General features: G+C 47.9%; 4 protein-coding genes across 4 annotated transcripts; 2 read left to right on the top strand and 2 right to left on the bottom strand.

Annotated features, from left to right (window-relative positions):
- Positions 1–98: 98 nt before the first annotated feature.
- F5B22DRAFT_251966 (uncharacterized protein) lies at positions 99–3,905 on the bottom strand. Its single transcript, XM_047970014.1, has 4 exons — positions 3,602–3,905; positions 1,731–3,535; positions 1,393–1,667; positions 99–1,263 (listed from the first exon to the last, which is right to left on the bottom strand). The coding sequence occupies exons 1-4, from the start codon at positions 3,784–3,786 to the stop codon at positions 469–471; spliced, it is 3,060 nt and encodes a 1,019-aa protein (XP_047835117.1). The 5' UTR covers positions 3,787–3,905; the 3' UTR covers positions 99–468.
- Positions 3,906–8,078: 4,173 nt separating this feature from the next.
- On the top strand, positions 8,079–9,981 carry F5B22DRAFT_251920 (uncharacterized protein). The gene is made up of 3 exons (XM_047970013.1): positions 8,079–8,275; positions 8,390–8,613; positions 8,943–9,981. Exons 2-3 carry the CDS (start codon positions 8,514–8,516, stop codon positions 9,854–9,856), a joined length of 1,014 nt encoding a protein of 337 aa, XP_047835116.1. The 5' UTR covers positions 8,079–8,275; positions 8,390–8,513; the 3' UTR covers positions 9,857–9,981.
- Positions 9,982–10,294: 313 nt separating this feature from the next.
- Positions 10,295–11,710, bottom strand: F5B22DRAFT_587590 (histone-fold-containing protein). The gene is made up of 7 exons (XM_047973602.1): positions 11,482–11,710; positions 11,379–11,395; positions 11,286–11,317; positions 11,181–11,196; positions 10,947–11,034; positions 10,811–10,873; positions 10,295–10,711 (listed from the first exon to the last, which is right to left on the bottom strand). Exons 1-7 carry the CDS (start codon positions 11,554–11,556, stop codon positions 10,631–10,633), a joined length of 372 nt encoding a protein of 123 aa, XP_047835115.1. The 5' UTR covers positions 11,557–11,710; the 3' UTR covers positions 10,295–10,630.
- A 1,652-nt stretch (positions 11,711–13,362) lies between these two features.
- F5B22DRAFT_641903 (uncharacterized protein) lies at positions 13,363–13,989 on the top strand (the record flags this gene model as incomplete). Its single annotated transcript, XM_047978053.1, has 2 exons — positions 13,363–13,562; positions 13,707–13,989. The coding sequence occupies 2 exons, from the start codon at positions 13,363–13,365 to the stop codon at positions 13,987–13,989; spliced, it is 483 nt and encodes a 160-aa protein (XP_047835114.1).
- Between the last annotated feature and the right edge of the window lie 1,614 nt (positions 13,990–15,603).

The following is a 15,603-nucleotide window of genomic DNA, read 5'->3' as shown; positions in this document are numbered from 1 at the left end:
GCTATCTCTAATTGTCCGCTCTACGAACACTGCAGAGAGGAGGCCCGGAATAGTATCAACTGCTTGATTACCTCTTCTAAAAAATGTGTGCCGGCATAGAGTCGGTCCTAGCTACCAGTCGTTGTCTCGTCGTTAAGTGCGCCCAGCCTGTACTCCGCCACACCCACCCACGTCTATTCTGAAGATATCTCTAAGTGCCTTCTACTGTACCGTCCCTCTATGCAATGACACCTGCAAATCATAATTGGAGGCGGTGAATGGAGATATAGCCTGGGCGAGAAGAAACTCCCATTTTCTGTAGCCGAGGTAGAAATTCGCAAAGCTAGATGCAGGTGCGATAGTCTAGAGATTAGGTCTCGCTAGGAGGCAAAAAACAAATTAAATCTTAGGAGCGACGCTGAACCTGCACGTCGTTGTAGAAAAATACACTCAAGTCGAAAACTGTGTACACACGCGAGTTACCGCCGTCTAGGAGCGTTCTTTCCTTTTTCTGCGAATCTGCCGTTCGTCGCCAACAAAGTGATTCTTTTCGATTTGGTGCTGCCGTAAGTTGTCCCGTCGGTTTTTGTATTCTGAATTACAGCCCGGGAATGGGCACTTGTAGATAATGGGGGGATTGGTCGAATGCTGCATTTTTTTGTGTTTCGCCATGCTTCCTTTAAACCACTGGGGATCCCCTTTCGGCCTATAACCACAAATCTCGCAGCGCTCATTTGCCTCTACCTTTTGCCCAGATGAGGCCAGTGTAGAATGGCGTAAGGTCTCGCTGCCCTCGCCCTGAGCCATTGCGGGTGGTGTTGGTCTAAAAGTCTTAGGGGTGGGAATGTCTGGTGGTGCATCCGATAACGGGGCTGAAGAGACTGTATAAGTGTCGCTAGGGGTCTCGGAGGCGTCACTCCTCATGGGTAGATGGCTTGTGTCTGCAGTAACAGAATGAAGTGTGCTTAGATCCAGTGGAGTATAATCTGCCACTCCTCCCGGCTGCTGTGTTGTAGGTATCATTGAGTAGTTCCAATCAAACGTCTTGAACTCTCGTAAGAACTCGTCCTCGTATGGATACGACATAATTGGGTATTCCGGCTGTCCTTGTTGAGGCTGCTGAGGCTCACGAGCAACACTTCGAACCAGACTATCAACAAGAGATATACCGAGCAGATGATACTCTGATCGCGACCGAGTTCCAGATTGAGAATATATTTGATCACATGAATGCCGAACTTGAAAGGTAAACTGGTCCAGGGAGTCGTTTGATGTAAAATAGTCCTTTTAGGGAAGAGTCAGCATAAACCTATAAGTCTGGAGGGAACGAAGGATGTCTTGTCGGGGCATTAGATCTTCAATAAAAGGCATCCGATGTACAACGCAGTAAATAGAGATTATCGATTTCCCTACCTTTCCTGTTTGTATGAGGTCAAGTTCAAGCTTGCGAATTGTGACATAATACCCTGCCCGAGCATTGTGTCCAATCGCTGTTAATTTCGGTAGGAAGTCTTCAGCGTCATGGTACCTGCGGCACAAATCTTGAACAAGGAATGTGGATGCGATGGTCAGAGGATTGGGCCCCTGTAAGTTAGGCTGATTCGATGTAAGATGAGATGACCAAAGCTCTGAGCTAAGGACTTCGAGAGGTTGCTGGATGTTGCCATTTACCATGATCCTCTCCAGTTCTGTTTCTGGTTAGCCTGGATCTCCAATACATGGTACCGTGTTTTGGCATGACAATTACTAACCATCCAAGAAGTTTTGACCCGTGATCACTAGGGGATCAGGATTCGCAACAGGTATCGACCTAGTTTGGTAATCTGGTTCTTTACCCTTGTCTACTGTGGTTCTATTCGTAGAATCTCGAATTTGCCCTCGTGATGATGATTCTGGAGAATTTTGGTGCCAAATAGTGGTCACAATCTGTAGGTAATTATCACGCTGAGGCCCATCAAATAGTGAACTGTAAGCTATAGCTTGCTCATAAAGCTTATTTGATCGTGCGAGAAGACTTTCTTCGTACGTGATCAATGATATGGCATAGATTAGATGAACAAAACAGAGATATTCAAGAGGGTCTGGGTGGGCAGAATACTGGTGGCTCAATGTCTTCCTGAATCTTGCGAGGCCCTCAGAAGCTACTGCTCTAGGGGTATATACTCTGAAGTTGTCGGCAAGTGGATTATGCTGAAGTCTACTAAGCTCTGATATTGAGTTAGAGAAGTGTTGGCCTAGAGCAAGCCACACCTGTTCGACAAGCGCCTTGGCTTCTGAACCCGAGATCTGGGGTCCTATAAAGTCTCGAGATATGGTTGGCTTAGCGTCCTGATCCGTGAACATCATGTTGACAGAAGTGCTGAGCGATATTTCCGTATTCATGGAGGAGAACCACGAATGACTATCATTCGGACCATATGGAAACAAGAGAGGATCTGATAATAGTCGGGGTATGGAGGAGGAAAGCTGACTATTCCCCGGCAATTCCGGACCATTTCCCTGTGTATAACAACAAGGGTCTTCTGAACAGGCAAGCATATCCATATCCTTTTCGGTCCTGAACATGCGGCCTTCTTGCAGTATTGTCGGCTGTGGGTTAGCGCTGAGCGGTGTTATTGGCGAAGCTAACATATTTTCTCGACCGGAGTCCGCGGACCATATAGCCGAAGACTTTGAAATCGTGCTCCAAGGGGTTACCGGAGATATACCATTAGAACTAGTTCGAAGTGGCGAGCTTGGAGATAAGTACGTTGTACGCGGTTTGGTTCTGAAGTGGTCAACTTGAGTGTTGAGAGCTAATGATGGTCGTCGTCCGTTGCCCGAAGTTCCTGTTTGTATTCGAAGCATTGTAGAAACACCTTGTGACCCTAGAGGTTTCGGCACAAGGTTAGGTATTGGAGATAGTGGCGTCGATCGCGTCTCAGCATACGAATCCAACGAATCTAACATGCCGCTGCGAAGTGTGTTGCAGGTAACGGCATCGAGCTCCGCCGTGGGTAGTACTGGTGTCGAGTCCAACTCAAGTAGTTCAGCGCCATTCAACTCAAGCTGGGGTTGCTCAGATGCCAACTGCTCACTGGCTGTGACACTTTCTTCTTGTGGTATTGACTCTCCCATCTGCGCTTGACTGAACTGGCCTTGAGTATCTCTGACGAGAGCTTCATGGACAGGACGAGAGGACTGAGGTATATTAGTAGATGGATTAAGACTCTCCCACCGTCCTTTAGCGCTGCCGATGTTCGAGAAAAAATTCTTAGCCATGTTGATGATACGTCTTCTTTTCGTGGGCTGTCCGAAGCAGCACGTGCATTTCTTATCGTTGAAGCGCTCGACTTTCATGCAGTCATAGCAGACATATTCACCTGTCGCAAGGTGTTGGCAATCTGCTAGATGCCTTAACATCTCTTCATGACACTCGAAATGTTGACCACAACGTAGAAGGGGACAGCGCAGCCGCTCGCTAACTGCCATGCGGGTAGATCTATTTCGCTTCACAGCAGCCCATACGATGAATCTCTGTCGGGCACAATCGTCTCCAGATATGCTTCCCCGGGAGCTAAGAACATTAGCAATTTATGTGTATGGTTTTCCAGATTACAAATGAGTCTAGGGATGGACTCACACGCATGATATGGGAGCACGAGTGCAAGACTCGGACCGCACGCTCGCCTCTGAGTGTCTTCTCATACGTGACGACCTATTCGAATGTGCGGTGGATGGCCGACCCGGCCGTGGGTCGGTGTCAACAGGCTCATCTTCTACGGGCTTTGGCTCGGCCCCGGTGGCAAGGCTCTTCTCTGGCTGCATATTGGAGAGAGATATGGCAAAGCACAGACTAAGGCTTGAAGAGAGAAAAGAAGCTTACGGGTAAGTAGATCGCCACCCACCCATGTCTTTATCTTAAAGATCTGGAGTAGCTACCGAGTCTATGGGGGATGACGATGTAGGACTTAAGAACACGGTTCAATGGTACCTGTACATAGGACCCGCGGCAATGACCGCAGGTTAGGATTGACAGCCATTGGGTGAGCTGGCTCCCTCTGGACTAGATCCCGTGCGCTGTGGTCGGCAATGCCCTACAACAGTCGTTCGCGGCGCACCATGATGCATAGGATGAGCAAGCTGTGGAGTTGGGGTCCAAAGTGACTCGGTGAGGTACGCGGACAGGGGTAGGCAACAAGGCAGACAGGGGTCGCTCATTGCGCCTTGTCGCCGAGCTGAGTGGCAGCAACTCGTTGCTGACTGCAGGACTCGGGCTTTGTCCAATCACAGCAGAAAGTCCCCATACTGGTGGTTCCGGAGCGAATACAACCGAGAGCGCAGAACTCGAAGCTATTCGACGTCCTGTGAAATTGATATCCAGTCCTGAAATGAGTCGTTCGGCTTTGGACGTATTGCACGCTGGCGAGAGCCTAGAGAGCGCGCACTCCATTGCTATCTAGCCGGAGAAGACGACGGCTTAGCAGGCATTGATGCAGGAGATGAAACTCAGCATCGTCACCCCTATTCAGGATCGTTTTTCGAAGCCCGTCACTCCAAGTGGTGACGGACCTCGATCTCGGAGTCAACGGTGGTTTGGGAGGTATTCTCGTTTGGAAACGGCTAGAGTCTCCGTGCTCTTAAGTGTAGCAAGCCGTCACGCACGTGGGCTCGGTGAGTAACAATAGACAACAAGGATAAAACCAGCAATACGATTTCTGCTGGTTACTTGTTGCAGATGAGCAATTCAACCCTCCGCAAAGCGAAACTGGCGATGAGGTAAAGAATTCATGAGAATGCCAGGTTGAAGAGGAGGAGTTCTGGTAGGTGTTGAATTGGTGCTATTGGGAGGTAGGTATCGTGTGGATAGTGTTGTAGTACCTGCAAGTACCTACTTAGTACATCTAAACTCGTAAGTAGATAGTCCCTCAAGGTCAGCCCAAAGTAGAACACATTTGGTAAGTAGGTATAGCTACGAAGTAGGAGGTAGGCACTACTAGGCAGGTAAGTAAGTGGTGAACTGGCAACGTAGCAGTGCTTGGACAGGTTAGTAGGAGATTGCTTTCGTCTGGCTTGACCAACCACTGTACTGGGAACGCCTCTCTGCCGCATTTCAAGACAGCTCGCTTATGACCGAATAGAGCCTGCCGCAGCCAATCATGAGTCGATAAGCATAGAACATTCCATTCAGCAGTGCTAGGAAGGTAATCCGTGATGCATTCCTAGTGTACTGGTACTGTATAGGTGCAACTACGGGTGTGAATACATGAGGCTTGGTAGGACTTGTGCAGAAGCGTGTGGGATCATGAGATGCGACCAGGGAATTAGCGCGGTAAGAGGCACACACTTAAGTATCGATGGCCCCTCAATCATGGAGGGACCCGACTCCATTCCCACCCCGCAACTTCAAACCAACTACATCTTGCGTTTAGAGGTACTCTATATATACTACACACCGGATATGTGAAAGGATGACACGATAACGCGGAGGCAACTTGGACGAAACTCGCAAGTCAGTCGTCTTCTTCGCTACTATCGAAAGCTGTCCAACTATGTAAGGGTGGAAAACCACGTCACTCGGAGGGCAGGACGCCTTTTCGGTACACCTAAACCATTACGTTACCGACGCTACCGAGACACAACTACTCATTTAGGTCTTAAATTTAAGAATACCAGGGAATATAATCGCATTCAAGATCTCCCCTTCATCCTCCTCATGTACTGTGACTTTGCGCTTGTCTTATCTCGCCTTACCTAAGGCTGGACAAATCATAGTTGTTGGCCTGCTCATGAAAAGTAGTATTGTAAAGGAGTTCTACTGCCAAGTCTTAAGTATCTCATAACGCCAGAGGATTAGAACCTGGCAAAACTTTGTTTTAATCCATGCAGAAGCGAAGTGTTCCGGTGTATTGGTTCCGTTCCTATTGGTAACTAACTAGCAATGATATGCTTTAAATAGAGAAATAAAAACACTATTTTCTACTATTATTTTGGCTATAAAAGACAAAGGTCGTATCTCCGTACATACTAGATACGTTTAATCCGGACTTGCTGTCTCAACAATATCTTCACAGCCTATTACTAGGTACCTACTCTGATTATTGTAGGTAGCTTGAGATTGCGGGGTAGGTATAGCATACGGCACCTAACTACCTGGTGTAAGAAAGAGTCACCGACCTACGACATTACAAAGAAATTGAGCATATTGCACATACGGCACTCGTTCAAAGCCTATCTACATAGACCCAACATACCTACATACCATAGCTATCAAACATACCGAACCGACAAGACCTCGTTATCAACGGCGAGCATGGTGCGGGGATAGGGATTCAAGCTTATCAAGGCATGATGCATGTCCATCCTACCTACCTAGGTACTCACATAGGTAGTAGGTACCCCGTCAGCTGACTTGGTGTGTAATCATTGCAGCGTGACACTCACCATGGCAAATGACTGTAACACGCTCTGTGGTTCTGAATCTCTTATATCACTTTCCTTCTTGCGACTGTATACAATTATAAATGACGCTTATGGTTAGTTACCTACGTAGGTATAGATACTAGAATGGATGGCAGATGCCAGCAGCTGTCATCGCGTCGGCTGCCATGACGGAAATACTTGCATTAGTGCATTAAGCCAGTAAACCACAGTGCAGACGCGCTAGAGTGGCCGCCGACCAATCTCGGCTCAGAGCCAACTCCAACTCCCCTACCCACGCACGCATGGATGTTCTGACGAGCAGAATCTTACGTTGGTCCGCGTTGGGGCTGTTTCAAACCTGTCCGTCATGTGTTGGAATGGTTGTTTCAAGTTGATACGACGGGGTCTCTCAATTGGCTGCGTTGCCCACAGCAGGATCCTCACCCTTCCAACCCCGCGGCCGCGTCTGGCGCAACAGCTCGAATGGGTGGTATTGCCAAGCAGCATTCCAATGGCATTGATCTGCTGCTTTGTGACCAGAGGGACGAAATCCTGTGTAGAATCCTGTGCAAAGTTCCCTTCCGTCTCCTAACTCGCTTGCTCAACCTCTACCGGTACTTCTGGCAAGTGTCAAGAGAGGGCCGGAAGATCGACGAAGGAGCAAGAACAAATAACAAATATCCTGTTACCACTGCTGTTGATCGTATTAAGAGACGGACGACACAGGACCCCTAGATAGAACCCTAGATAGAACCCTAGCCTAGGTAATACCGTGATCGGCCCATGGCCCATGGCCAACAAGGGGCCCCAACCCCTTCTCCTACCATCTTCGGCAATGCGATACTTAGTTCAGTCAACTTGCCCAGAGTTCCCCGGAATTGGGAGGCATAAGTATGAAGGGAACGGTTCGGGGACGAAGTTGATTGCCCCTCCGAGGTGTTTGAACGAATATATACCTACATATATATATATATGCCTACCTGCCTAGATAGACGACAGGCTTGGACTGAAGGGCCCTCATTACCATAGCGCAGTACATATACAGCATCGTTGACATCCTTTCCACTTTGATTTTCGTGTAGTCTGTGTGCTGCAGCCTTCCTGGCTTCTTACATACAGTAGTACATAGGGTTCCTGCGCCTGGAATAGATTACAACCACAGAACGATCGAGACTCTCGACTAAAAAGAAATAGGACGGACTGGATGATTCGACGAATTCAGCTTCCGTCTCACGCGACACCTTCCAAGAGTCCGGTAAAGCAAAGCGCCAACGAGACGCAAATCGCAGGTGTCGTATGGGAGGGGACGACGAATCATCGCCATCCTATTCGCTCCCACGTCTCTTATCTAGCAGATACCTATCTATCTAGCTAAGCCTAACCCAACCCTGAGGTTATCTCGCCCTCCTTTCGTCATCTTGTCTGTCGTCTTCGTGCCCGGCCACCCCAGGATTATGGAATCAGTGGTCTGGTATCGTTGGCGCTAGGTTCTTCATATCAGTGGTTCCCAGGGTTATCTTCTGCTCGTCTGCAGGATTGTCTCAGCAGCAGCAACACCATTCTTAAGACGGCCATATAATCACGGCAACGGGCCCTCCTCGTCGATCACCATCTTTTCTTAACCACTTCCCTTTTTCTCCCATCCCGCTTTCAACAATTTTTTCCCCTCCTAATCCAAATATTTATTCTATTCATCATTGATTGCCATTACTCAAATCCTATTTCGCGTTGATCGCATCAACATCAAGATTTTCGGCACATCCACCACCCCGCCATCCGCAATCGGGCTCGTGGTTGTTTCTACATATAATAATACCCAGTCTGCGGGCGCAAATTCTACTCCAGGGCCTTTTGCGGCTGTCTCGTGGCTGGCTCGCCCGTTGCAGTCTTTAGCGTAAGCTGGGGTGCAAATTTCAACAATTCGGCTACTAATTGCGCTGCTACGATAATTCTCGTTAAACCCCACCGTCGGCGTCAAGGGTTTAATTTTTTTTTTGGTATTTTTTAGGGGGGAGGGGTGCACTACAACCCCATCAGCGCAACACGGCGTTCAATAGCGGTTGGCCGTTTGACCGCGCCCACTTGCACACACCGTGACGCTTCCAGACTGGCTCGCCAGTCATTATGCCGGCATGGCCCACGTGGTTCGCGAGCTAGATCTAAATGCCTATTGCCGCCATGATACCATAATACAACGGGTGAGCGCAGTGCCTGGTCTGAAGACTAGTACTGGTAAGTTTATATATATATATTTATTTACTGATGGTTTATTTTGTAATTCCCACATTTTCATTCTTCACACTTGCCATTGTTCTGAATTGACTGGTACTATTATATCATTGTTTCCCCCAATCTCAAGCTCTCACAGTCCCTATGTGCTCAATTAAGTTTCATTCCACCTAGCCGCAAGGGTAGAAGTAAACCAAACCCAGTTACCACCAAGGTACTGCTAAGTAGTATACCTCAGCACTGTCAATATAGTTTCTTAAGCTACTCGACTATTTCGTATTAACGAGGTTGCTTTTGATGACTACGAGCCTAACGCCGCAAACTGCAACTAGCTTTCTTCATCTTCTTGAGAGCCAACCTTGTCGCCAGCTCCTCTGGACTGTCATCACCCATGATGGATCCCATTATGGACCCGATCTCCTCGACCACCTCGTCATCACCACCATCTTCACCCCTCGCAGTGGCTGACCCTTCCATAAAAACTATACCCGACGACATACCTCCATTGACGACGGGCATCCTAGAGGTCCAATCCCAAAAAGAGGATGCCATGCGCCTTATTGCCGACTCCATCGCGCAGCAACGCCAAACATCATCTTATTATCTAATATTTCATCCCTTTCTTCTTCCGCCTTTGATAGCGGTCTTGGCGGGCACGTACCGATATTCGTGGACGTACCGAGAGGATTTCGGAACCTCACTAATAACAGTATGCGGTGTAATCATGACCTACCTTCTGGGAATCCGGTACTGTACGGGAGGATACATCCAAGCGGCAGAAGAGCTCCGCTGGTCGTGGCTAAGCCCCTCCTCGTCTCCAGACCCGTCACCATCGGAGCAGGACCTTATCCTAGGCGTGCGCTTTGGCGAGCAGTTAATCGGAGCTCTAGTTTTGCGTCTCGAGCCATCGCCGTCGTCGACGCATACATCGGGCGGGGGCGGCAGACGCCGCTCTCGGACTTCGCTGCTTCGCGGAGGCCGCGGTGTTATTCGCGCCTGGACGGTCAAACTGAAATATCGCGGCCAGGGTGTCGCTAGAGACCTATTGCACGAAGCCGTGCGACTCACCCGCGAACGCTGCGGTCGTGATGCTGAGGTCGGGTTTGCCGCCGAGCACGCGAACAGCAAAATGATTCTGCCGGAAGCGTTCAACACGCCGTTCAGGCGTAGCGAGCGCAAGGCTGCTAAAAGTCTCGAAAAAGTTTTAGCGGACTGGGAAGGCGCGAGGAGGAGGAGGAAGTTGTGAACTCGTGAAACCCAAGAACAAAAGCAAGAACAAACTAGCTCGAAAGGTACAGCAACAGTTCAGCACTTGTTGTTCAAAAATCAATCGATGGTAAGGTGAGGCCTTAACGATAAGACCAGTATCAGACATCAGGGGAGGCGTCGGAGAAGTACCAAGTCGGCTTTTCTACCCATCTTTCTTCACCGTCTCTGACGGCGGCGGCGTTTGGGGACTGGGAATTTTCGGTTGCATAGGCTTGCGTAGAGCGATATGATTTTATCAAAATACCCGTGTTCTCTCGTTTATTATACGGAGATTAGTTTAGATATCCTATCAATACCCACACCTCTCATATGCCTAGGTCCAAGCATCAACGGTCGTTGTGGGACTTCAAACCTTCACTATAATTTACTACCATTGTTGGACAATAGAATTCATCATCACCGTTAAGATATAAATTTGTAGACGTTTCACGTTCTAGTTGCACCTAGAGTGATGAAGTCCGTGTAGGTACAATGGGTATCAATTAACTGTTCAACCACAAAGTGCAATTTCCATTTAGGAAACAATCCCTCTCACAGAGGTGTTCCTCCAATCATTTCCCCGGTTATTAACTTATGTATGTAACATGGTAAAGCGATATTGGCTAAACGAATCATTTATCTCGTGCCATGCATTTACTGAAACCCCAAGTCGGCAAATACAACTTGATGGAAACCAGGACAAGACCGCGCCTTGGTGGGCGAAGTGCGTTTGTACAAGCGAAATCAGAAGAGTGAGCTTTATACTTTGACGCTACTTCTTCGTAGGGATGCCGACTTTAATGTCATCGAAGCCGTATATGGGACGACCTTGACGCCTCAACGAATGAAGTACCTATATCGGTCTCCGGTCAGCGCTAATTCACACGAAAGCTTTATTATATGAGGGGCATGAAGATGATATAAGATAATGGCATGGGGAAGAGAATCTCACATCGTTGATAGTAATAGTTTTGGCTTGGCGATACTCGCAGTATGTGACGCAATCGCGTATGGTCTAGTGAGAAGATGCAGATTAGCAAACACGAGAGTTCCGCCCAGTCTTGATAGTTGAGTTGTTAGGGCCATACCTGTTCAAGTCTTTCTTTGAGGGCCGTTCGAGCATCCTCGTAGATTCCGGCAGAGATTCTCTTCACGCCACCTCGGCGGGCGAGACGTCTGTTACCCTAAGCGTCAATACCGAATACAACGCGTACCTTGACCTTTCGACCGGGATTTATGCCGGGAGCACGAAAGATGCAAAGCGGGGGCATCAAGAGGACAAGACAATAGCTTGTCCTCTGTCAAGAGCGAGAGTTGCGTACCTGATCGCTGGTTTGGCTAAAAGTGATACACATTAGCACTTTCACTTTTCGAGTGCAAGCAAATTTGTGAATCTTCTGCTCCTCCTCTGATTGGAGCGCACTCACTGATGCCTCGGATGTTGTCCCGAAGAATTTTGCTGTCAGACATTCATTTAGTAATTGCCGTCGCAACATGAGTCTTTAAATTGGAAGCTATACCGGTGCCGTTTCAAGCCCTATTCGTAGTGCGGCGCACGTCAGCGGCGTGACAAGTTCACGGTCAAGTGAGCTCATTCTGAGCCACAGAAATAGTGCAACTTACGCCCTTCCCACCAAGCCCTTTACCGATACCCTTGGCGCCCTTCCCACCGCGAGGGTGAACCTTGCCACCGGACATGGTGATTTAGTTAAAGTGGCGGTTACTAGCTGTTCGATAACTCCCTGGGTAACTTTGAAGCAATTGAAGGTGATGCCCGGCGACGCTAGTGAGTAAGTAAGTAGGTAGGCTACCAACTGTTGATAACGATTGGAGTTTGGATTGTTTATTGCAGGCCACCTAGGTTGGCTTCACATGCACCCTACGTTGGCCACCCGTACTATCCATATATTCTCTAAGTATCTAACTATACATACATATTATACATACTTTAAATTTACAACAACATTTATTATACCTTTACCCTTTAAGTAGTTATATTTTCTACTTATATATATATATATATTAAATTTTTACCTTTATAGGTAGGTAGGTATACAGTTATAGTATTAAAGGTAGTACTTAGAGATATATGGAAGACCTAAGCATTAGGTAGCTTATACCTAATTTATGTCTAGTCTCTCCCGTTTAGGTAAGGTGGCGGCCACTGTAGTTTGCATGTGCTGCCAACCTAGGTGGCCTGGTTTATTGAAAGTAACAGGCAACAAGTGGAGTGGAATGCGGGGAGGCACATTTAGGTACCTATATATGTAATGTACCTACATATGTACTTAGGTAACTTGGATACCGCACGGAGTGGTAGTAGTACCTCTAACAAGCTAACTAGTATGCATGTACCTAGGCAGGTACAGATGGGAGGTACATGACATATCATCAAGTGCCTGTACCTGAGTAAATACATACGGTACCTACATCTACCTGTAGGTACAATATTTCAAGTGCTTAGCACATATCCAGGTGAGTATCTACATACAGATCGTATATGGTTAAAAATGAATTACCTACTCTGACCTACCTACCTATGTAGAGGTAGACTTATGGTTTCACTCCGGTGGGAAAAGCCACTCTCGTGCTGTTCCGTTCATATATGTTGCTTTTTCCAGAGATCTTACAAATTACCTGAGCACGAAGAGGTAAAGGGTGAGCAAAGAACAAGGGATGATGGCTGTTGAATTTTAATTAGCTAGCACGAGATTGTTGATCCCCTGAACCCATACCACATTTATTAAATGTATAGGGGTAAGAAGATGTGCCCGACCCTTGAGCCTACCTAGGCAAATAGCTGCCGAGCGCTTGTCTAGAGAATTTTGCTAGGCGAGGAAAATATATATGTCAATATTTATGCCTACTTGATTCTAGGGCCTTAGCCTCATTATTCGCTATTGTAAATATGATCACCATCCACCATACCTCTCCTTTCAATCTGTATGCGTCGGCCAGTACTAATCACAGCCTCTTCTCACCTAGGTAGGTCGTATGTTCGAATATCTTGCCCTAGCTCATCACGAATTCCAACAATTGACATCTGTATGATCTAGGCGATTCAATCTCACCATGAATCCTAAACTCAGAAGTGCAACAGAGCTAATGAATGGCCCTGCGTGGGATGAATGTCACAAGCAGGAGGAGACCTGGCAAAAGTCGCTCAACAATATAGATACATTTCATGCAGTTGTCAGCCTTATCAGGCAATATAGGCCAGGGGAATCCGCCGAACTCCATCGACCGATTAAAGGGGGGTGTGACGTCTTCTGGCGTCTAGAGTAAAGATGGCCCATCAGCAGGAACGGGAGTCGCTTTAAAGGGTACTCGGTCAGCCGATATCATTCCCTTTACACGAGTGACGGTGCTAACAGGCGCAGGTATTGCCAAATTTCCTGAGGAGAGAGCTCGTTACGAGGTAGCCACAATGCGATACATAGCGCAGAATACTACCATTCCAGTCCCCAAGATTTACCACCACGGCACTCTGGACCTTTCATCATCATGGAGCATATTGAGCATGAGACGATGATCGGTGAGGCCCTGACAGATTCCGTCAACGCTGACGAAGAACAGATCCTAGATCCCAATGCAAGCGAGCACAAGCTTGAGCTACTCTACGGACAGATGGCGAACATTCTCTTGCAGCTTTCTACCTTAACATTCTCTAGAATTGGATCTCTGGTTGAGCACGAAGATGGCCAGTTTTCCGTATCTGAGAGGCCTCTTACACAAATATGAACAGCTTGGTCCAATTAACTGGTATGCCTCCAACACAAACGTATGAAATCCCCGACGATTGGTATTCTGCTCTAGCTGATATGCATATGGCACAACTGATGTTCCAGCACAACAATTTCGGTCGAAGATGAGGACGATGCTCGGGACAAATACGTCGCTCGCCAGCTTTTCCGGCAGCTCGCATCTGACGGGCGACTTATGTCTGAAGCTGAGCCTGAGGAAAACAGCAAGAGTCTATCCAGATATCTGATATACTCCTCTGATTTTCGTCCTTCAAACGTCTTGGTTGACAAAGATCTCCGTGTACTATCAGGAACGGCTCAGTCGTCTCACATCAAGAGAAAAGGAAACCATGGACGAAAATGCCAAGATGAAGATGGAGGGGGTTAAGGAAGAAACCCTAGTACATTGTAGTACATTGGGAGCATGGCATTGCGGTAACCCATTTAGCTAAATTCTTGGTGTGCAACTTGTTGTTTACGCCTGCGATTAGGTTGTCAACGCCCGTACATAGATACACCATCTTGCGCAGGCGTGCCTGTAAAGTCGGAGATCCTTCAATCTTCTCTTATCTTCTGCCTGCGAGTTTTCATGGGCGAGGTTAGCCATTCCTGGAGCTCCCATCATACCCGCGCATGGTTTAGAGTAGGATTCTGTCTAGGTAGTCCATATAGCTGAGACAACATATAAGGATATCTCCCATTTAGGATTTTCACCAGATGTGCATGAGGCTCATTTCATAGCGTACACTAAGGATGAGCTCAGGCCAGTACCGGTACTGTAAGACTTACACATGTCCGCTCGGGCTCGCCACATAATACCTCCGATAAGGAGCAATGGTCCCTGCACCTCGGAGAATTGTTTTGAAAGTCAGCCACGGCTGACGAGAAGGTAAGCAAATACGGTAAACAACCTGAGTGACATCTTACAATAGCTGCTGGGACGAGTAGCATCCCTAGCGCTTTTTATTCCGGGTATTTACTGTAATAGGCTACTGATTTGGTCAGCTAACTACACCTACCAACTTATGGAAGGCATACGCGAGACTTCATAAGTGAATGGCGGTGTTGAGGTACTTACGTTGGACAGGTAGTAGCTGTCCACGCCGAGGTGCAATGGAACTTGAAGAATATTCCATGCATTGCATTATACATGTATGCACATCCTAAAGATTGACATGGATATTTGATTTGCAGTGAAGCGATGAATGCGCTTTCATGATCCGTTTCGAACCAAGGCGTCACCTTGGAATCCTAGCCTAACCATACCAGTATGTCACCCCCCGCCAAATGAAAGAAGAGTGAGGACTCCTAATTTGATTTTCCGACGGCTACATAACATCCTACACGTGTAGCCACGCAGTAGGCAAAGAACCGCCCGGTATCTAATTCGAGAGCAATCTGCTGATTTGAAACGAAGCCTCTTATACAAAGTAGGTAGGTGTGAATAAGGTACCGTGCATACATAAGTAGCTACAGTACCTGCCTACACATTTGCATCCAGCCGCAACGACGACGCCATCCACTCCATCCATGCCGTCTCATCTCAGCCCAGCCCAGCCCACCAACCTCTCCCAAGCCAACGGTGCGCCCGCCGCATTAGCGCTGTATTACCCCAGCTCCTGCACGCAAGCAAGCAAGCACGCAAGCAGTCAGCGTCTCTCTCGCCCAAGCCGGGGTAAACAAAAAACGGCGAGTGGTCAGCTTACGCCGCCCCCATAACAACCCGACCACCTCCAGACATGAAGTACCGGTACATGCCCAACACCCGGGCCTTCAGCCGAGCCCTGTACGGCCACGCTACGCGATAGACGCTAAGGCTGATGAGATCATGTTTGATTCCCCATTGGCTCCTCAGCCGGGACGGGGGGGTTACGGTATATTGTGGGATGACGTTACAGACTAGATAGGGGAGAAATGAGGTCTCGCGCGGTTACATTGATGCAAAGGCGACTCCGAGATTTAATCGAGCCTTTTTAATCAGATCAATGCTCTCTGATTGATT

The sequence above is a fragment of the Xylaria bambusicola genome, assembly GCF_022495145.1.
Source record: "Xylaria bambusicola strain CBS 139988 unplaced genomic scaffold F5B22scaffold_3, whole genome shotgun sequence".
NCBI lineage: Eukaryota > Fungi > Ascomycota > Sordariomycetes > Xylariales > Xylariaceae > Xylaria > Xylaria bambusicola.
Note: the sequence above shows the minus strand (reverse complement) of the source record. Positions and strands in the feature narration are given on the sequence as shown.